Raw genomic sequence first — 23,524 nt, forward strand, 5'->3', positions numbered from 1 at the left:
ATGCTTAATTAAGCATTTATTATACCCAGACACTAACTATAAAAAGAAACAATGTCTGCCCTAAAGAAACTCATATTCTAATGAGGGAGATAACATTTCAAAAATTAAGTACATATAAGATCCTCAAAGAGTAGTTGGTATCCTTTTAGTAAGAAATGTTCACCTAAGACAGACATATGTTTTCACAGTTATTTTAAATGGGTCTCAAGACCATTTGCACAGGTGTCTATGAGGCATGAGATACAGCATGAGGCACTCCAAATGTATGGCAAATGCACTGGCCATGTTCACTACTTGCCTAGAAATGGGGATTATGAACAACGCAGTGATGAGCCTATTATTCTTTCAGTTATGGTTTTGGGGCTTAAACTTTGGTTAAGTATGCTGTACACAGATTATAAGCTATACTTCTGAAATATGTATAGAAAAGTTGATATTCAGGCTCTGATTCAGCCAATAAAACTAATAAACCAGTGATGGCCAATGCCAACTTTAGGGTCTACAGCAAAAGCAACCAGTCACCATCCTGATTTCTCTGTTGTTGTTGTTGTTGTTGTTGTTTGTTGTTGTTGTTGTTGTTGCAGGGCTAGGGGAACTGTTTCTTCCCCTTCTCTGAAAAGAATGAATTTTAATTCTTAGCTTGAAAATCAAGTGAAGAAATGAGTGGTTTCCATGGCATCAATTTTGATTGTAACTAGGGGAACTAAAGTCACTGTTTAAAGAGCAATTACTTCAGTCTACTGTATAAGTGGCAGCTTTGGCAACAGTAGAGGAAGAAGAGGAAGAAAGGAAAAAAAGAAGGAAAAAGAAAGGAAAGAAAAAAGGTTTCATGAATAAAAAGATATGGGGAACAAAAGAACTTCTAGCCAAAACTAATGTGAAATTTAGTTTGAATTTCAGTAACTGGATTTTACTATTAATTACTTTTTATCTGCAAAACAATGATTCTTCATTTCATAGATTGTGTTCAATGTCCTTTTTAAAATATCCTTAAGTCCTATAACATGGTCCATTTCGTACTTAATAAATGTTTTTAAAGTTTTTAAATTTAACTAAGAAAACTAAGATTTCAAAAAATTTAAGCTCTAAAAATATTTCACTTTAATTGCATTCAAATCACTATTGATATCTAAGCTTGATTCACATTGTCTATCAATTTAATGAGACATTTACAATCAATGCTGCTCCTAATATTTGGTGCACAAACAATGTTTTAGCAATAACATCAATAATATTAACTTAAATAAAATAAAAAGCTTTACTTTAGGTGGGAACAAGGAGAATGCCATTTCAACCTGTAGCTGCTTGCATTCCATAGATAGAATTAGAAGAACTCTCCCCACATTTACTCAATGAGTAGTACAAAGCAAAACAAACTATAATCAGCAAAACTGGCAACACTCATCCAAATACACAAAACAATTATTAAAAAATGTTAGATTAGGTTGTAAAATTTCATACCAGGTCATAGGCAGCTAGGACCTTTTTCTGTACATCTGGTATGGTCCCCAAAGGTTCCAGGTATGGGAAGTTATCTTTCATAATGAGAGATACAGAGGGTGTATCATCACTGTTTATTAGCCGAGAGGACAAAGTCAACATGCACTGCTTCAAGCTGGCAATTGGAGGGAGTCCACAAAGCTCTTTAACAGACACTATTGCATTCTGTCAGGGAAAAAAAAATGGGAATTATATTGGATAGTTTAACACAATACATCTATTTTATAAAGCATCCGTTCTTAATGGATAATTCTATTAAGACTTTTTATAATTCCAAAACAGATTAGAACTGCAAAATTTGAGGTAAACTGGAAAATAACCAGTATTTTAAAATAACAATATTCATTTATCATCCCACACTTCTCTGAGTTAAGCAGCTTCTCATATTCCATAAGAACAAAGCAGGTCATTTTTAAAGATCATATTAATGCATTTTTAAAGCAAACTTCCTCCAAAAAACATTTTAAATAGTTTTTAAACTAACAATAACTTGTTAATTATAATTTAATTTTTGCTATAATTACTTTTTATTCTTCTATTACACTAGTTCTTTCTCTTTCATAATAAAGAACAGTTCTTAAGTCACATTAGTTTCTAACATATAAGTGAAAGTGATTGTTGCCATTTTCTAATCTTTCTAATCTGTTTTCGGTACATAATAACAGAATGCTAGAACTCTAAGAGAATGTAAACATTAAATTATACCTTCAGTTAGAATACCTTCTGTTGATACTCAGTTTACCAGTCTCTTGTACTGAATCTTACTTATATAAACTATTCTATTAAAGTCAAATAAATTATGATCCTCTGATTTAATATTTCATATGCATAATATTGGCTCTTATCATTATTTATACTATCCAGAATAAACTAATAAGAGATGCTAACAGGGGTCTCAAGGATTTAAAAGAGGCAAGTTTTGTACTTCCTTTTAAGAGGGAAAATAATTATACACTATATAATTTTCATATATATATATATATATATATATATATATATGTGTGTGTGTATATATATATATATATATATTAGATTTTTAATTGATAGAATAGAATTTTCAAACTAAATATATGGAAAATATGCACATGTGAAATTTATTTGATGATATTTCTACCTAACTGCTAAAATTCTATTGATAAGTAAATTAAGATAAAATAGGGTACTGGAAAATGAACAATTAATATTTTAATAGTATTTTCTCTCATTCAGCTCTGGGACCTTTCAGTAAGTTTGGTATAGTATTACTCTGCATAAGAGTCTTGGGAAAAAATATACCAAACTCTTTTTTAAAAATTTCAACATTAAAAGAAACAGACCTAATCCAGGATAATAAACAATATCCCAAATATGCATTCTTTATTATTATGTGTACTTTTCTGCCTACAGATAAGTAGATCCACTTGGGAAAAAATTCATTCTGAATAAAACAATGATACTCCTCTGAAGAATGACTTAAGAAGGAAGCTATCCAATTTCTCCACCTTGCCTCCCTTATAAAATAGTCCATAAAAGCCAGTTTAAAAAAATCTGATTTTCGTGATGATTACTTTGAAGACTTCCCTCTTTTGAACTAACCAGGAAACATAGGATAGAGCTGCACTTCTCTTTTATAGGTTTTCTCTAAATAAAAGTAAAGGAATGAAGATGAAATTAGCTTTTTTTTTTAATAAATAGAAATCTATTTTCTTTCTCTCCCATCTTCTACTCAGATGGGGGGAAAAAGAAAAAATATATTGTAACAAATATTCATAATCAAGAAAAACAATTTCCCAAATGTATATACATATACATATACACATGAGGTATGTACATGATACATGTCATGCATATATTAATTATTATTGTGTACATCTACATTTGTATCTATGTATCATACTTGTAGATAGATGATAGATAGATAGATAGATGATAGATAGATAGATAGATAGATAGATAGATAGATAGATAGATGGATAGATGGATGGATGGATAAATGAATGGATTATCTTTGTACTCTAAATAAGCTCTCTATAAATGAAAGCATGTTTCATCATAGATCTAAAGAGGTAGAAGAGGTAATATACTTGTGAAATGTGTCCATTTTCAGATGGAATAATCTATAAATTTAAGTGATATCAAAACTAAGTATATCGATAAAACTGAAAGTGCTCCCCCCAAAGGAAAAGTTTAATAGAACAAGTTCTTAACAGAATGAGTGTTAATCAGCATAAATTTGCAAATATTATTTGTTAATAAATCAAAACATGGATAGTATATCTATAGCTAATTGACAATTTATTATATTAATCAATATACTAAATGACTTTCAAGTTCAAGTGGATTATTTAGTAGAGAGGGAAGTTTTGAAGGGGAGGTAATTGCAGATTGGTTCAATTCAACAAAGATTTATGTGCCTACTAACATGCCTACTACTAAGCATAAAGGTACACTCAACATATTTGCCAATTTGAAACAAGAAAAATTGTTCCCTGTCCAAAGTCCCTCAGAAGACCTGAACTTAGCTCTCTATTATGAATTCTTGATAATGTTTCATATAATTTCTCTAACTAATTGTGCCCAGTCACACAGCTAATAAGTTTCTGAAGCAAGATTTGAACTAAGGCCCTTTTGACTCCAGGTCAAGTGCTCTATCCCTTGGAACACCAAGCAGCTTTATATATGAAAAAGAGAGATAACACTTTAAAAATCTTATATAAAGATGCTGGCTAGCTCATAATAATAGTAGTAGTTATATACTGTTTTTATTTTTTCTTAAGAAAGAATTCAATTAGAAACACAATTATCATAAGGGTATGTTACCTGCATATTTTCTCTCACATCTGTGGCTTCTCTCAAGGGATGAACAGCTATTTTAAAGATGTCGTCTATGGTTTTCAGACCAACATTCCTGAGCATGGTGTACTCCCTAACCTTCTTCCCTATTCTTACTGAAAGACTGCGCTTTGGGGCCTTTCCTCCTCCACTTCGGTTGGTTATTGCTATGTGAACAAAAAGTGTCACATGCTCCATGATATCTCCCACAAAAGAGCGCAAAGGGATGTGTCGATAGCCAGGCTGCAGGCACTCCAGTGGTATCGTATACTGTCCTATAAATTCGTCACCGATGTAGTCATCATCCAAGACCACAAAACGGATCATGGCAAGCTCAGGCAGGTTTATTTGAAACTCAAAAGTTTCATCAAAAATAGGATTATCACTGTTTTGTTGAACAGTTTTAGTTCTTTGTTCTGAACAATCTGCAGGAATACCATGTATTTCAATACAGACGTAGGGATCTATGACATCCCCTTTAGCACATGCTCCTTTGGGTTTTGGAAAGTTCTGACCACTGATAATTTTAATATGCAGGGCTTGAGGAGAGACCCCTGGAACAATGCCCTTTGTATTGGCACTAAAGTAAGAGACTTCATCCCTCATGATGGAGGGTCGGAGAACATATCCACAACCCCCATTCTGGAGAAACCAGCCTGTATGTAAATCCATCATTGGACCCGGAGTCTGGAAATTCATTGCCACAATCTGGCAGCCACAATTCCAAAAGTCTTGGGGATTCAAATTACTGGAATCTATCCTCATAGCACTTGGGTATACCCTTGATAAGAATCTCTTGTTATAATTTACAAAGTCCTCTGGATATTCATTGGCAATTCTGCTAGCTTCTGTCTCACTAAATGAGCAGATTTCCCAATAACTTTGGTTCTTCATAGACAGTTCAAAATCCCTATATTGGACAGATTTACATATAGATACCAAATCTGATAGTTCTTTACAGAGACACATCACCTTCTGTTCACCATTATAGTCCTCTGACATCTTTTGAGACATTTCAGCTTCTTCATCTTCATCTGTCACTTCACCTTCCAACATATCCTGGTCAGGAGGCAACTTCTTTCCTTTCACAATTATTTTTCTTTTCAGTTTCTCAGGGGAAGGGAGGTAGGCTTCAGATGGCAAAGGTGCTTCAGTGTATAACTTATTGCCAAAGATCTTTTTCATGTGTTGGGCCATGACTTTCTGTTGTGGTACAGAACAGTGAGTGCCCAAGCAAAGGATAAGTGGGTATTCAGAAGCCACAAAGGCAAATTTATTTATCACTTCTATGACATTACGGAAGGAAAGAGGTGTTGTCATGTTGTTACGATTGCAAAGGATCGGCTCACTGTCTGGTCCATCACTTACATCAAGTTCTATGCTTCTACAACTCATTTTTAAAGCTCTAACATAGCCATTAATATCAGCAGGTCCCCTGAACTGATCTTCTATTAGATAAGTATTATGAGAAGCATTGATATAATAGTGTGATAATGGTTGGGTCATGTCTTGAGCCACCTTTCTTTGTTCAGGATCAAAAATATCACATTCTGGTGACAATAAATACTGGGTAAATCCGTCAATTGCAAGAAAACCTTTGAGCCGCCCTTCTTCAGAAAGCTCATACCTTCGGATAATGTCTAAACACATCTCTTCAGTTATATGAGCAACTCCTTGTTCAGCTTCTAAAAACAGCATGAGGTCATTGGCATCTAAATATTCTTTGTTTTTGGATATCTGGACGAGTAAGAAATAAACTTCTGGTCTGGTACAAAGTTCACTAAAAGCTTCACAAAATTCCTCTTTTGTGACTCGGGTGGTTAGTTTCTCTTTGCTCTTCTGAATTTCTTTAAATTTTAACCTGATCTTAGATTCCTTCAGGGTAGGGTTGAGCTGTTTAATTAATTCTACAGCTGTATCTTCTAACATAATCCCATTGCCATCAACATCTGCTGCTTCAAATACTGTTTTTAACCACATGAACCTCGGAGTATTCTGGCTGCCTTCTATTAAGTCAAGGGGTTGTTTACTTCGAGAGACTAGGTACCGTAAACCAGAAACCCAAATATTTGCTACATCAGCTGAATTGGCAACCAGATCCAAAGACTCATAATTCTCCCCATGGAGTATAGACAGGGCACAGTCCTCAGAAATCTGGTCAGCAAGTCCATTGTTCCTAAATGTCTCCGTGTTCTTCCCAAGCCTGATCTCTTTTATAGCAGAAATATCAAGTTTTGCTTTTTCAAGGTCTTTCTTAGAAGGCTCCCATCGAAGAGCTTGAAGGTCTGTGTCCAGGGTAAAGAAACGATTGTATATCCGGGAATTGGGACGCACTTTCTTCAGCTCACAGCCAGCCTGCATGAAACTGATGCAATCACTCGCACTGCTGATTTTCTTTTCCGATGGCATACTGCTGAATGACACGGTCTTCTTTCTTCCACATTTTTGGTTTGAAGGATCCTGTAAGATAATTGGAAAATGATGAATAAATATCTTTTGTAAAACAGAAAAACCTATTTAATTCAGAACTGCCTGAGGTTCACCTTCACAATTCAGGAAGGAGAGGGAGAAAAGTAATAACATACAGAAGATGAAGGAAAGTAAAAGTATAAATCAGCAGATTTGTCAAACACCTTCAAGTATACAATTCAAATAAAGTAATGTCCTAATTACAAACTACTCGGTATATTAGATCTAAGAACCTTTAATTGGTAATTCTTTGATACTATATTATATATATATATATATATATATATATATATATATATATATATATATATATGCTATTTTGCTAAATATATACTATATTATATATTTCAAGTATACTATATATATATCATTTTACTAAAAGCAAAACATTTCACTAACATGGGATAAAATTTTTCCCAAAATTAGTTGAAATTTATAAAATTTTAATGTATTCCTTTCATGGCATTATGTATACAACATGATTTTCCTATATCACAGTTATTTCTGAAACAAAATTGTTATCCTTTTTTAAAAAGTACTTTGAATATTCTATAATCATTCTACCCTTCAAATAGAAAACTGAAAATGCAGTGAGAAATTTGACACTAAACAACCTTGAAAATCAGCTACAACTGCTTTTTTGTGTATAATGTGTTCTTAGTAATAGCTTATAAAAGGACAAAAATATAGATAGTATCATCTGTTGTTAAGGATCAGTCTAATGTAACTCAACTCAACATTTTCTGCTCTAAAACATTTCACATGAATCAATCTGTAAGTATTTATTATGTATCTAATTTGTGACAAGGTACTGTGCTGAGGATATGAATATAAAGAATGAATAATTCCCAAGGATTTTGCATTCTAATAAGGGAGAGAAAAATATATAAGTATAAATAGAATCAAAAAAAATACAGTAATACCAAAAAAAAAAAAAAAAAGCAATCTAGGAGTACTATTAGTTTGAATACCAATGGAAGAAAATCTTATGAAATCTATATCAGTAAAAATAGATAAAAATTGTAATCAACGTATTTTCTTTCATACATTTAAAGTGTTTTTCTGAGATCATAGGCTTTGTCAGACTGCCAAAAGGACTCAGATACAGAAGAAATTAGGTAGAAGATAATTCTTAAACTAAATGTTGAAGGGAGGAATCTAGTAAGGCAGAACAGGGAATGGAATGCATTCTAGACATAGAAGAGGGCTGTGAATATTTATGTATATTGTGTATATGTATTAATAAAGAGCCTCCTACTCTGTTAAAATCTTCTGATTTCTTTTTTAATCAGAAACTTAAGTCCATTTAATTTATATGTTTCTAAATATATAAATAACTAAAATATGGCCTCTGAAAAGGGTCAAAGGGCTAATTACCTCCTGACTTTACCTGACCTATGATTCTAAAATAAAAGTCAATGTTCCCAATTCTCTATACAAAAACTAGTTATAAAAAGGAAGGTAAACAAAAAAGAAAATATTGAAACAGGGGTCAAAGTAGAAATAGAATCCTTTCTGGCAAAGAAAGTAACACAGTAACCCCTCTCTTTTTAGGGAATGGGGAGAGGGAATCTATCTTCTTTGAGTTTTGAGCTTAAAATAAAAACTTTTCTCATAGATTCTAGCTATGGGAGATTCATCTGGAAATTCCATGGGATTGCAGGCTCAGTAGAATCTGCTAGGCCTGACAACTTGTAAGCCAGAGGCCAAAACCAGTCCAGCAGCAAATCTCACACAGCAAGCACCATGAAAAGGCTTATTATTTGATATGACATCTGCTTGGGGAAGGTTTGTACGCCAAGAGGCAAGTCTCACATAAAAATTACATGCACTAAGTCTATGCGAAAAGGTAGATGAGTTTGGAGATGTAGGGGTCATCCAAAGTGAGTTAGAGTTTATGGCATTTTCAAAGATCCCAAACTATTTCCTGGCATCCAAACCCATCTGTTTTACAGTGTTTAAGTGGAGTATGTAAAAGGATGTTTCAGATTTAACACTCAATTATCCTAATAGACAGATGTTAAAAAAGAAAAAAGAATATCTATGTTCCAAGTGCAACCCTAGCGAAATATGACTAGGAGAAAATGAACTGACTATATTAAGGGATTATAGAGCAAAGAAAGTAATTATTCAGAATTGCTACCAATGATTTGATATGAAATAGAAGCCACTGAAGGATAGAAGCATGAGCATATTTGCACTTGGGGAAAACTTATTTAACAATGTGCAAAGGATGGATTGAATGGGGGAGAGACTAGAAGGAAGAAGACCAATAAGGAAGCTATCACGATAGTTCAAGTGGGATGTGACAAGAGATTTGAGCCAGGATAGTAGTCATATGAATGGGCAAAAGGAGACACATTGAAGAAATGGGACTTTTGTTTGAAAATTTGATTGGGATTTGCTATGTCTTGCTTTCTGCTTGATGTCTCTGCTTCCTGTTGAATGTTGTTCAATTTTCAGAAGTGTCCTACTCTTTGTGACCCCATTTGGGGGTTTTCTTGGCAAAGATACTGAAGTGGTTTGCTGTTTCCTTCCTCAACACATTTTCCAGAAAAGGAATCTAAGCCAACAGGGTTAAGTGACTTGGCTGAGTTCACATAGCCAGTAATTATCTGAGGCCAAATTTGAACTCAGGAAAATTAGTTTTCCTGACTCCAGGTCCAGCAGTCTATTCACTGTGCTACCCTAGCTGCCTATTTTCTATGTTGATTATTGGCTTAGCCTTGGTGTTCTTGGTCCAGACCTATCACCAGCCCACAACAACTCAGAAATAAAGTCCAAGTCAAATACAGTTTATGTAAATCTGTATTTATAAAAGTAATAAATCATAATAATGACCTATTAGGAGGATCTGCTTTTCCAATGTATGTGAAGACAAACAGAATAAATAATTTATAGGAGGTAGCACTCATCATGTAGTGGAGGATATAGCAGAATAGGAGATAAAACACTTAATTTTGAATCCGAGTTCCACCAAATACTACCTGTATGAGCCTGAGCAAATCATTTCAATTCTATTAGTCTCATTTACCTCATCTACAAATGAGGGAAATAAATGTTACTTGCAGTACATATCTTACAAAAATGTTTTCAGGGAACTGCTTGGTAGATTAAAAAAATTATGCAAATTTGCCTCTTTGTCACAAAATAGACAAAAGAAATACTACAATAATCACTCACAGTAATAACTAGTGCTATTCATTGAGCATGTAACTATATGCATAGAACAAATCATCAATCACTCTGAAATAATGTAGAAGAACAGCATTTAAGCATCAATCAATGGCTTTGTGACAAGCAAATCATACCTTAGCAATTGAATTCTTTCTTGTGATTGACAGACCATACACTTGTAAGCTTTAGAATATTTTTAGTACATCTGCCATGCCTCTTTGAATTTCTAGAAAGGTTTTTGATTCCTTTTGATTCCAATGTGACATTCTTATAGAAAATAAGTGAACAACTATCTTAAAGACTGAATCCAAATGGTATTCTTTAATGACTAGATATCAACCTACTAAAATTCAGTATTTGAGAATGATTTCCCAAAGATTTTCATTAATAAAAACACAAAATCATAGTGTTTCAGGACTTAAAGAAAACTTAGGGATCTTTTAGTTTAGCCCTCTCAAATTAAAGATGATTAACAAAGGTCCCAAAAAATGAAGTGACTTATTAGATAGCACAAATAAGTCAGGAACAAAGGCAAATCTTGGGTCTCCTGCTTCCCATCTAGAGAGTTCTCTAGTACATAATCCTGCCTTACAATTATCTTTATTGATACTCTGACAAAAGGAACTGAAGATATAGTCATCAATTTCACAAATTATATTCAGCTCAATTTTAGGCATTTATATCAAATTATGAATAATGTTTAAAATCACTCAGGGCCAATAATTGTCTCTTTTCTTCATGAATATCTCCTTCAATAAGGATTATGTTTTCATTTGCATAAAGAGGACTATGATCTTTGAATAGATGGTTTCTTGATTTTTTTCTAATCTGTGATTTTATGGTTTTAACATAAACCCCTTCAGAAAAAGATTTAAGAGGAATATTTACTCTAAGAAAACAAATTAACTGACGAATGGTTTTAGAAGGCTCAGACAAATTGACTTATGTCTGTTTCCCCTGGATCAAGCCATATAACTTCAGACTTGATATTTTCATTGTAAACACATCTATGCTTTGCAAATTATTTTGAATATAAGTATTGATTTTTCTAATCAGGGAATTTATTTTATATTTTTATGACATATTTTTGGATTTTACTTATCAACATTTAAAACACAAAATTCTTAAATAATCATAATAAACATCATAATATCAAGTTATTTCCATAGAAACGCATCTCTATATTTACAATAAAAGTCATTGAGTAAAAAAGATTCGATTCAGAGATCTTTTCTATTTTGTAAACTCGTTAGAAACATAAATTCCTTAAATGAGGTATATCTCTGACTTCTTACCAGGTCCACTAACTTCCCTAGTATAAAGTTATGACTTCAGCTGCTTCTAAAGAAGAATTCAAAAGCAATTACATACATTTTTATAACCCAAATGTTGTGTATTTGTATTGAATCCTACATATACAAACTACTCCTAAGGAAAAGGTGGAAAGTATTCATACATACCCCAGTTACAGGGGGGTACTGTTTAGTCACAAAATGATTTTTAGATAATCCCAGTGAAACCATATAATCTTTATCTTCCATGATTTTACACTAAATCCTTGACATTCATTTTGTTCATCATTTTAACACAATATCATAGTTACTACAATATTGAAAGTATAATCAAAAGAAGCTATCTGATCTTCCCATATAGAAATCTTTAAAAATGGGAACATTTCCCATATGTCTGGCCTAATTTAATTGTAATAGTGTCTGAAAGACCCTTACAACCCCAAATTTTAAAAAGAGAGAATGATTTATTATTCAATCAACTAAAACCACATCCTTGAAAATTAAGCAAAATTTACTTTCATTACAAGATTCTGGTGAAATGATTTATTGAATAAATCACATATCAGATCTTCGAGTGACATAAATATACATTATCAATTTTAGGCAACTGATTTTTGCTTTTTCTTAGTATTTTTATCATTTAACAACAAAGATTTTGGACCTACCACAGAATTGCTATTTTTTAATTAGTTTAGTCAATTTCTATGCCTCTTAGTTATAAAATAACAATAAATTTTGAGGGATTTATGCACAGATGCAATATTATAGCAAATTTAAAGTCATCAATGGGAATTTTGAATGGTTGTATATATTTTCCTATCATTAATGTAGGCAACTAATGACATTACTTCAATGGAATTAATTTATCATAAAATGTAACTACAAATTGTGATTGGGTAAATTAGAATATGTCTCAGCCTCTAAAAACCTATTTGACTACTGTCTCACTCTAATGAAAGCATTCAAATTAAACATAATTTTTATAAAAGAAAATTTTGTGCTAGCATAATTATTAGCAGAGCTTCAAAAGACCATTTAAAAATAATTATTGAGAGGGAAATTATTCCTTTTTTATTTATGCACTTTTAAAAAGATGACTATCATTCCATATTAATGTGATAAATTTCCCCACTAACCATTTCATTCTTGGGTTATTGTTTATTACTATTAAAGTCAAGAGAAAAAGAATTTGATATTGGGCCAAAACATTAAGGGTTTCCTAAGTCAAATTTTTGGGTTCTGAGGTGACACAGGTACAGAGACAGGCCTGGAGTCAGGACAATATGAGTTCAAATCTTGTCTCCAGATATTTAGAAGCTGTGTGATCCTGGGAATGTCATTTAATCCTGTTTTCCTTAATTCCTCATCTGTAAAATATGCTGGAGAAGGAAATGGCAAATCATTCTAGTATCTTTGCCAAGAAAACTTCCAAATGGGGTCACAGAGTCAGACACAATCGAAAAGAACTAAACAATAACAAGAGGAAATGCATTGGAGCAATAAGTCATAAATGTACCAATTAGTGAACTGAGGGTCTTCATTTCTTTACTGAACTGTCTACTGGATTATTCCATTCTTCATTATTTCTCACTGCTAAAACCCTAAACAAATAAAGTCTACTCTTCCCAGAGAACATAAACAAAAGGCATGCCCTTGGTGTATCTCCAAGCTAATTCAACATTCTAAAAAGTCACAACAAATATAAATAGTGGGTTGTGGGATATTCAGCATTTTCAGTATTAACATGGCTGCTCCAATATGCCATGTCTAAAATCTCTTTCAAATCTTATTATGTAGCTACAAAATGATGGTGTCTTAGTTTCCAAATGACTAACAGTAAAATACTTTTTTTAATTAATCACTTCCCCTCCAGGTCTGTTCAAAGATTCTCTTTTTATATCTTTCCCCAGGATTAATACCTACACAGTGTTCCCTGCTTTTCTTCAGATAGGCCCAGGTGCAAATATCCTGCACTCCAGTATACAGCACACAGTTGTGCTTATTATTTACTTAGAACAAAATGCCTTATTTTAAGGGTAATATTACTTTTTTATTGTTTGCTATGGCCTTTAATTGAAATCAGCACCTACAAAGTTAAAAGGAATGGCACTCTGGTAGAGCAGATAGAGAGCCTGCCTTGGAGTTAGGAAGACCTGGATTATACTTCTATTTCTAACACAAACTGGCTGCATGATGCTTGGCATATCACTTAAATTCTCAAGGCCTTCAAGCAACTCTCTTTAACTACCAGAAGCAAAAGCAGATCACTTTTTTCTGATCCCATGCTCCCAGGCTACTCTGACTCCAAATTGCCCAACAGATAGATCTACATTGGGGCCACCAGGTGACTCGATGGAAAGAGTTCTGAGCCTGAGTCAGGAAGAGTCATCTTCCTGAGTTCAAATTACTTACTGGCTGCATGATCCTGGACAAGTCATTTAACCCTGTTTGCCTTAGTTTTCTCCTCTGTAAAATGAGCTGGAGAAGGAAATGGCAAACCACTCCAGTATCTTTTGCCAAGAAAACTCCAAACGAAGTCATAAAGAGCTGGACACAATTGAAAAGTAGCTGAACTGCAAGTTGGTAAAAAGGAATTTTCTCTTTGGGAGTTCCCATTACCAATGCAATTATATCTAGGCCATACACACACACACACACACACACACACACACACACACACACACACACACACACACATACACACACACACATACACAAAGTTTTAAAGACAAACCAAAGATATCTTATACCTTGAATAAGTCACAAAGGATATAATTCTTCCTCTCACCTCACATAAGTGACAAAGTCCTCAGGCTTTACAAGCCACCTACTGAGTTTAAAAATGATCAAAAGTACACGTGTGAAGGAATAATAAACTTGCTTCCCTATGACAAGTGCCAAAATGATTTATAGCCAAAATAATCAAAAATGTCTCCAGGAGACTAATGTTTCTGTGTTATTGTAAAAGGAGTCTAGCATTCAGAGGCATTATGTTCTGGTCATTTTCAAGAATTATGTCATATGGTCATGCTGAATAAGATTGGGGAAGAGAGGGTCTCTGCAATGTGAGGCTAACTAGAAATCAAGGAGTGCCTCAAATCCAGAATCTCCTTCCCAGTTATATGAAGGACCTCTATCTTGACTTCAGATTCAGTGGTAATGATTTAAAGAACACTACACACCCTCATATGGCAATTATCAGCAGGGTGGAGAACACCAGCTGGGAAGAAGAACACTTGCCAAAGAAAAGGAGTTAGTGAAACTGCTGTAAAGATGAAAGAAATGCTAACATTGTTCTAGGGATAACTCCATTGTAGCTTCTTTCTGACTCCTGATAAGACAAATACTCCTGGAAATTATTTTTAAAAAATTTGGCATAATATTTATCCATGTATATTTTGCCAGTTTCATTGTGCTATTGTAATATCTCCAAAAAGAAGGCAAATACCAGAAATTATTTTAAGTAGTTGTCAGAAAATAAAAAGTATTTTTAGTTTATTCCAGGCCTAGCTTCTCTCAGCCAGAAGCCTAAAATCAGCAGGAAAGAGCTACAGTCCCAATTGTAAGAACAATTCACACAGGGTTACAGGTTGATTCCAAAAATCTCCACTGAATAGAATATGACAAGTCTATTGTAATGCCTTGTCTTTTTTTCCCCTCTCATTCTGGCTCCACCTCTTGAAACACAGCCTAGACTACAGTACTAAGGAATCAGTCCAAGGAATTAGTCAGACCCCAATCTCAATCCTTTCTATATCCCAACCCTCCCATGTTTAATTTTTGATTTCATCACCTCACAAGAAGACACAATGTCTAAACAAGTTTTTAATTATAAAATAAATAAACCAAGTTCTATAGTTTACATAGTCTCCATATGTGAGACAAAATATCTCTAAAAATCAAAACATGAAAGAGATCCCAAGAAGATCTTCACATTTTTGAAATTCATTATGTCCTCCTTCAAGAAGGTTTTTAATAGTTGCAGGCTTGGACAATCTCGGAAACATCAAAAACTTCAGCCAAATGTGCCCACTTTTTTCTGTTAAAACTTTCTAAGATAAGATGTCCAATTATTTCCCATAATAAACAAAAGGTCAAGACAACTCTGAGCTGGCTGCAGTCTTATTTCTACAGTTAGAAGGCAATTATCTCAGATGTTGCTAACAGTGGCCCATGATTCCTTATGCTTTTCTACAGGATGAAATAATCTGCTCTTAGAGCAGGGAATAAGCAACAAGCAAACAATATGACAAAAGAGTGAAAAATCTTTCCCCCTCAAAGATGCTTTATTAATAGGACCTATATGAGCAAAAATATTTGTAGCAGCCCTTTTTGTAGCGGCAAGGAACTGAAAATTGAGTGGATGTTCATCAATAGAGAAATAGCTAAATTAGCTATGATATATGAATGTAATGGAATATTATTGTTCAATAAGAAATGATGAACAGAAAAGCCTGGAAAAACTTAGATGAACTGATGCTAAATGAAGTGAGGAAAATCAAAACAACATTGTACACAGCAACGACAAGATTATGTGATGAGCAGCTGTTATGGACCTGACTCTTTTCAACAAGGAAGTGACTGAAGGCAAATCCAAGAAATTTATGATAGAAAGAGCCATCTGCATTTAGAGAAAAAGTTATGGAGACTGCATATGGATCAAAGCATAGTATTTTCACCTTTTTGCTATTGTTGTTTGCTTTTTTTTTCTTTCTCATGTTTTCCCCCTTTTGATCTGATTTTTCTTATGCAACATGACAAATATGGAAATATGTTTAGAAGAATTATTTATATTTAACTTATATCTGAATGCTTGCTGTCTAGGGAAGAGGGAAAGAATAAGAAAGGAAAAAAATTTGGAACACAAGGTTTTGCAAAGATGAATGTTGAAAACTATCTTTGCATGTATTAGAAAAATTTTGGAAAATAAATTGATTAGGAAAATACAAAACACTGACTTTGCTAAAGAGTCCAGTTGAAATTATATAACAAGTCTGTAGTAGACCCAGTTAGCATAATTTCTTGATTTTCTTCTGCATCACATGAATAGAAGTTAAGGTGGGATGATGCCAAAAATAAAGGGTTGGGGCTTGGCAAGTAAAGTTGAGCAATAAAATAAGGAGACAAGGGACTGGAGTTTAGAGGGAAATAGAGAAGAATTAGTTCACCAGGGATCAAAATAGAGATAAGGAGTTTCAAAGTTCATGAATATGGATATGGAACAAATCAGGTGATAGAATGGTCAAGAGCTCTATGTGGAACTGGGATGCAATAGAGGAATGAATCATGGGAAATGAGTAAATTGAGGAACTTAGAAATTAAGGTGTTTGAGAATGTATCTATCTATTTATCTATAGATATTATATTGATGTTAAATATCCTAGTATGAGGTAAGGAATTCAGATGAAGAAAAAAATTGATCTAGGGTCTGACCTTCCTAGGGAAGGAAGGAGAATGTCCTGGAGTCAGTAAATAATAACTACCAGAATCTTTATTTGGTGACAAATTTGAATTGAAGGAACCTCAAAAAAAAAAGGGAAAGTTTACTGAGTTATTACAGTAGCAGGAAAAGCTGAAAGAGACAATGTTAACCATTGAAGAAAGAGTGCAGGCAGATTATTAGTTGTTAGAGAGAAGTATTTTAAGAGAGATAATGAAAAGATTTTTAAAATTATATTTTCATTCACAAGCATTTATTTTCTATCCCTAAGACGGAGAGACTCTTTCAACTGAAAAAGAAATAAAAACACTACCATCATAACCAATACATATTATCAAATAAAACATTCTCAAACTGGTCAGAACCAAAAACATATATCTTTTTCTGTGTATATCAATATCTGTCTCAAGAAGTAGGTAACATACATCATATCATCAGTCCCCATGACTGGACATTGCATTGACAGAAAGGCCATCCCTGGATGTCCATGGTGGTGAAAAGCAGTATTGTGTCTTATGAAGCCCATAAAGCCAATTCATAGAAGAAGAGAAAAAAGATGACCTATAGAATAAAGACTGCATTCAAAAACATCTCTTTCCAGAAGTCTATTCCAATTTAAATGGCCAAAAAGATCACAGTAAGGAAAACAGTTCTTACAGTGGCTGAATTTTTCACATTATCTCTTTAAAAGATTATGCTTCTCTTGAAAATAAAAGTAATAGATGCTCCAAAAGAAAATCCAGGGACAGCTTCTAGCAAAGTAATATGCTTAATAATATTGATTTATTTTGCAAAATAGATGAAGCACCTATTGTACTGCACCTTTTTTATAATTGTTAGTTCAGAACTCATTAAAAAAAAACCACTGTATAAATAAATGATCACGAGTTCTGCCTTGACTATTTTTGTCAATTTATGTTTTGCCTACAAGTACAACTCTTCTCATTCATTAACCATACATTATTTTTAGTCTTAGAAAATCATTAGCTACAATATTAAAACTGCCTATAACAGGTATCACTTATGAATCATTTATACTTCCCTTTTGTTCTTCATTTGTGCCAGTATTTTAAAAGATCCTTAAGATTACTTAAATGAATAAAATTTATTTATAGAGATATGTTTATATGATTTCAAGGAGAACCCTTTTTATAGTCAATTTATCTGAGGAAAAGAAACTTAACATTACCTAATAAATAAAATATATAAACAAAGAACCAAAATGTATAGGTGTAGATAAATATATATATATATATATGTGTGTGTGTGTGTGTATATATATATATATGTAATATACACACATATATGCATATTTTAAAAATTAACCTATAACAGACAATTTATAAAAGGGTTGCTATTTAAACATATATCTTTAACAGAAGGCCTTAAAGAGATGTTGAAAAACAAGGGAGAAAGCAAAAATATGCTGATGGTCAAAACTCACTAAGCTAAACCTGAATGAAAAAAAAATTAAAGAATTATCAAATATCATCATTTTAACAAAAAATGCCATAATACAAAAATATATATCAGTGCTTTGCTCTGATACAGTCTGCTTGGGAATGAAATTTAGACTAGTTCATATCTTGGACCTCATTCAGGAGGGAAGTTTGATTCTTAAAGTACTTGAAAGAAATAGTCATAACACTGTGTCACCTATGACATTCCTTGCCTGAACTTTTAGAAAGGTTCTGGGGTATTTTACTATAGTAACTTATTCTGCTATTGTTTTGTTACCATTTGGGATTCAATAAAATAACTTTTAATAACAATCTGAAAGCATTGATTTACCTGTACAATGATGACAGAAGACAATTTCCACAATACAAGCCAACTCTTTCAGTCTCCATCCAATGCAATTATAAATGTTTGTGTTTGTAAATAAAATTATTCTATACATACTTCTCTTTATCAGTTCTTTCTCTGGATATAGTGTCTTTCTTTCTATGACCTTTAAAGTTATTTTGAGTTTTTATGAAAGACAAAATAACTTACTCAAGGTTGTTCTTAAACAATATTGCTGTTACTATATTCTATGGTTCTGTTCATTTCACTCTTCATTATTTAAGTCTTTCCATTTTGTTTACTAAAATCGTTGAGCTCATCATTTCTTAATGTACATTATGATGGAATGCATCATAATCACATATCACAACTTGTTTAAGCTCAGCTATTCCCCAACTGATGGACATCCCTGCAATTTCCAATTCTTTGCCACCACAAAAAGAGCTGCTATAACATTTTAGAACATATATATTCTTTTCCTTTTTCTCTAATTATCTTTGTAAATAGATCAAATAGTAGCATTACTGAGTCAAAGGGTATATAGGTAGTTTAATAACTATTTGGGATTGCTCTCCAAAATGGTTGGATCAATTCACAGTTCTATAAACAAAAAAGTAGTGTTTCAATTTTTCCACATCCTGTCCAACATTTGTCACTTTTCTCTTTTATCATCAAAAAAATCATGTGATTATATTGAGATGCAAAAAAAAAACTTTTGATAAAGTTCAACATTCACTTCTATTAAAAACATTCTCTTATTGATTCAAAAAATGTGCAGAGTGACTTGAGCTCTATTATCTACATGAAAATATATACAACAAAATCCCTTATCCTCATGCAGTTTGATACCCCACCACATTTTTATTCTGTAACATCTTTCCCTTGTCTATATTGATGATCCAATAATGCCAAAACTGTTGCATATTTTTAATGAAACGAAATTTTTATAAATGTAGACAACTTGGTGCCTTAAAATCCTGATTAATGTGAATAAATCCTCTGAGGTACCCATATTATTTAAATTCCTATCAATTATTTCCATTGAATGGATGCCCATCAATTAGAGAATGGTTGGGTAAATTATGGTATATGAATGTTATGGAATATTATTGTTCTGTAAGAAATGACCAGCAGGATGAATACAGAGAGGTTTGGAGAGACTTTCATGAACTGATGCTGAGTGAAATGAGCAGAACCAGGAGATCATTATACACTTCAACAACAATACTATATGAGGATGTATTCTGATGGAAGTGGATATCTTCAACATTTAAAAGAGCTAATCCAATTCCAATTGATCAATGATGGACAGAATCAGCTACATCCAGAAAAGGAACACTGGGAAATGAGTGTAAACTGTTAGAATTTTTTGTTTTTCTCCCCAGGTTATTTTTACCTTCTGAATCCAATTCTTCCTTTGCAACAACAACAACAAAATTCGGTTCTGCACACATATATATATTGTACCTAGGATATATTATAACATATTTAATATGTAGGGGAATGCCTGCCATCTAGGGGAGGGGGTGGAGGGAAGGAGGGGAAAAATTCAGAACAGAAGGGAATATACAAGGGATAATGTTGTAAAAAAAATTACCTATGCCTATGTACTGTCAAAACAATGTTAGAATTATAAAATTGATTTTAAAAAATTATTTCCATTAGGATAGAACCATTTGCCATATTTTACATAATTATAATATCAAATAATATTAATCCAAATACAGGGCATTCATTATTACTTCAGGGCATTCATTATTTACATTAATCAGGACCTGACTTTACTTGTTATAATATAATCAGAAAAGATACCCTATGCTTTCTAGTTTGTAATACAAAAAGAAATAAGTTGGCACCAGTTGTCCCAAGTTTAATCTGAGTTCTGCCACTTATTTCTTATTTTTGTTACTTTACATAAGTTAATCAACTTTTGAATTTCAATTTCCTTATTTGTAAATGGGGATAAAATACTTTGATTAACTACCTCATCAGGTTTTTTGGTTAAGCTGCTGATAGAGTAACACTATATTAAATACTTCACTGAGTGTCATTTCTACTATCTAATTAAATGTCTCTTTCTAATTAACTATGCTAAAAATCTTCAAATATGCTCATGTGAGAAGTGGTAGAGTAGAATAAAAATATGTATATGTATAAATAAAAGATATATGTGTGTGTCTATGTGTGCATATACATATACATATATTTATTTACATAAATATATGACATTATAGATCTAGTCCAAATTCTTAGTTTAAGTATGTAACCTTTCTGCTAACTCTCTCTCTTTTCCCTTCATCTCTACAGTTCATTCAGATGGGTAAAGCTAAGGGTGCCACTAAAAGACAGGTGGAATCCAGGGATTTATAAAATGTTAGTACCAGAAGAGACCTTAAAGGCCATTTAGTTGTAAGGTTCTTAGACCTTTTTTAAGTAATAGACTCCTTTGACAATCTAGTAAAGCCTACAGATCCCTTCTCGGAATAATTCTTTTTCAGAAGAATCTTTTAAAATTATTTTCCCAAGAAAATTTAAATAAACAACATATATAAAGTTGGGAAAATATAGGATTACAAAGGAAATCAAAGGCTGGTAAAAAAAAAAAAAGTCACTTTTTTCTCCCCACTAGAGTTCATGGACTAAAATGGGTACCCAGATTGCAGGTTAAGCAACATCTCATTTTGGAAATAAGAAAATTAAAACTTCAAGAAATGCAAAGATTTGCACCAGGTGACAGAGATAATTAGAGACAAAACTAAAGCCAGAAACCAAGACCTCCTGACTCCCAGCCCAGTTGGTTCTTCCTCTGCCATTATGGGCTACATGGATTCTATTTACAACTATAGTCAGTCAGTATAACAAACATGCCATATTTGATACTCCTCCTCTCTATTCTTCTCTTCCTCACAACCCATTGGGCTTCTCCCCAAGATTAAAATACTTACTTAAAACTATAAAGATATGGCATAAGGGGAGGGTTCTTATTAGTACTTGAAAGTTCCCAAATTATCTTCATATCACTACACATATAGCATTTCATAGTTATAACAATGATTTGTTCTTTCATTTGATCTTTGCAACAACACTCTGAAGTAAAATGCCCCAAATATTATAGTCCCATTTTTATTGATAAGGAAACTGAGGTTTAAAGAGGTTAAGTCACTTGCTACAGGTTACACAACTAGTAAATGACAAATCAAGATTTCAAACTCTTTTCTTTGGGGTCAAACTTTGCTATTATTTCTAACTTCATCATGCAATTACTTTGTGTAGGGAATCAAAGTGCATGCAATGTTTTTATTCTACTATATCATATGAATTCCTTCAAGTGCCAACCATAATATGTTATTCATGATGTGATTTATTGCAAGACTCAATAAAAACACAAGCTGTACAGCAGAGGCAAAGTGATAGTACCATCAATAGTGTGATGATGAAAATTATAGAGGTCATTACTATCCATTCACCAGCCTGGTCTGCTGGTATCAATCCAGTTTCAGCAAGACAAACCTCTATCTCACACATAAAAACACAATTAAAATTAATTGGCACCCTGGAAAGCTTTCTCAACAGAGGTACCCAGGAATAAGTAGATCACAACAATGAGATACTATTCTCTTGTTCCTTCCTCAGAAAAGTTCAAGCACACGGACAAGGTTGAGACCTTTACAATTTTTGTGAAGGTTAATTGAAGAATTTTGCTCTTTAACAAAAATTATCAGTACACTCTCCCTTAAAAAGTAGTCCTTAGTAGAAAATAAAATAGCCACTCATTACCAGTGATGCAAAAAAAAATCTCTTTAACATGCATTTTCAGAGAATTAATATAATGATCCAATTACTTTCATAAACATCCCATAAATGAAATCTATAATGGAAGGCTTTAATGAGGTCATTCATCAGAAAGTGATATAGAAGTAAGCATCCAGTTTACATAATGCACAACTTTATTATTCTCTCCAAATAATATTGTGCACATAATTAAAATGCTTTAGCTGAAACTTAAAATGTCAAAAGATATGGGCCCACATTATTATGTGGATTCCGCATCCTGAGCATTCTTGCAAGAAAGAACCATAAAGGAGTGGGTTATTAAAAAAAACAACAACAACAACAACTTCTCCATGTTTCATTTGAAGAAAGCTCATTAAACTCTCCTGAGAATTTTTTCTCCTTTATTTTGACTTTTAAGGATTTTTTCCTGAATTGTGACATTTTCCCCCAAGGATGAAATATTAATATGGTATTTGTATGACTTTCAGTTACTTTTGAATTTAAACATATTAATTGCCACTAAAATTTAAATAAAGTATGTTTAAAATTGAAAAGGACATGCCAGTAATGTTTCAAGATTACTTCAGCTCTAACAATCATTATCATAGGCTATTATTAAAGCAGTTTCAGAAACAGGTGACATTTTTAAGAAGAGACAAATCATCTACTATTAAATTAATAGATTGAAATTACAGAAAGGATCAGTCATACTTTGGAGCAAAGAAAAAAAAGTTTTCACTGATGGAAGAGTAATGAAAAAATCAGGTCAATTGCCAGGATTTTATTACTTCCTTAACAACATTTGGTGCAGATAAAAACAAGATACAAGTTTAGATGCACTTCTTTCAAATTTTGAATAGACACCTATGAAACTTATTTTGTTCAGGGTACTTCTTGGGAATGGAATAAACTCTATTATATTTGTGATGATACTATATATGCTAAAAAATAAATAAGAAAATCACATAAAAGAAAATGTTATAGATTTTGAAGCAATGGAATTAATTTTAAGTTTTCCTGCAAACATAAATTAATTTTTTTAAATAATACTTTTCCCACTCAAAAATGTCACCCAAACTATCCCTTCTAATGATAAAGAATAGTCATTTTTCATCCTCTCAAATACATAAATCTTTTTTCTATAAGAAAACAAGTTTATATAATGGCAAAATGCTATAAAATAAGCCAAAAGAAAGCATTTGCCTTCTCCCACGTAATGATTTTATTCTTTTTTTTATAGCTTCCAAATTCTTTTTTAAAATTGATTTTATAATTA

General features: G+C 32.6%; 1 protein-coding gene across 2 annotated transcripts in view; it reads right to left on the reverse strand.

Annotated features, from left to right (window-relative positions):
• The window catches only part of PLCL1 (phospholipase C like 1 (inactive)), a 413,553-nt gene that overhangs the window by 83,263 nt on the left and 306,766 nt on the right, over window positions 1–23,524 (reverse strand). For both annotated transcript variants that reach the window (XM_074302773.1, XM_074302774.1), the window contains exons 2-3: window positions 4,300–6,771; window positions 1,462–1,665 (exon numbers count right to left, since the gene is read on the reverse strand). In XM_074302773.1, the coding sequence (XP_074158874.1) occupies window positions 1,462–1,665; window positions 4,300–6,771 (2,676 nt within the window). The remainder of the gene's footprint in view (window positions 1–1,461; window positions 1,666–4,299; window positions 6,772–23,524) is intronic.

This window comes from Sminthopsis crassicaudata, chromosome 3 (assembly GCF_048593235.1).
Source record: "Sminthopsis crassicaudata isolate SCR6 chromosome 3, ASM4859323v1, whole genome shotgun sequence".
Classification (NCBI taxonomy): domain Eukaryota; kingdom Metazoa; phylum Chordata; class Mammalia; order Dasyuromorphia; family Dasyuridae; genus Sminthopsis; species Sminthopsis crassicaudata.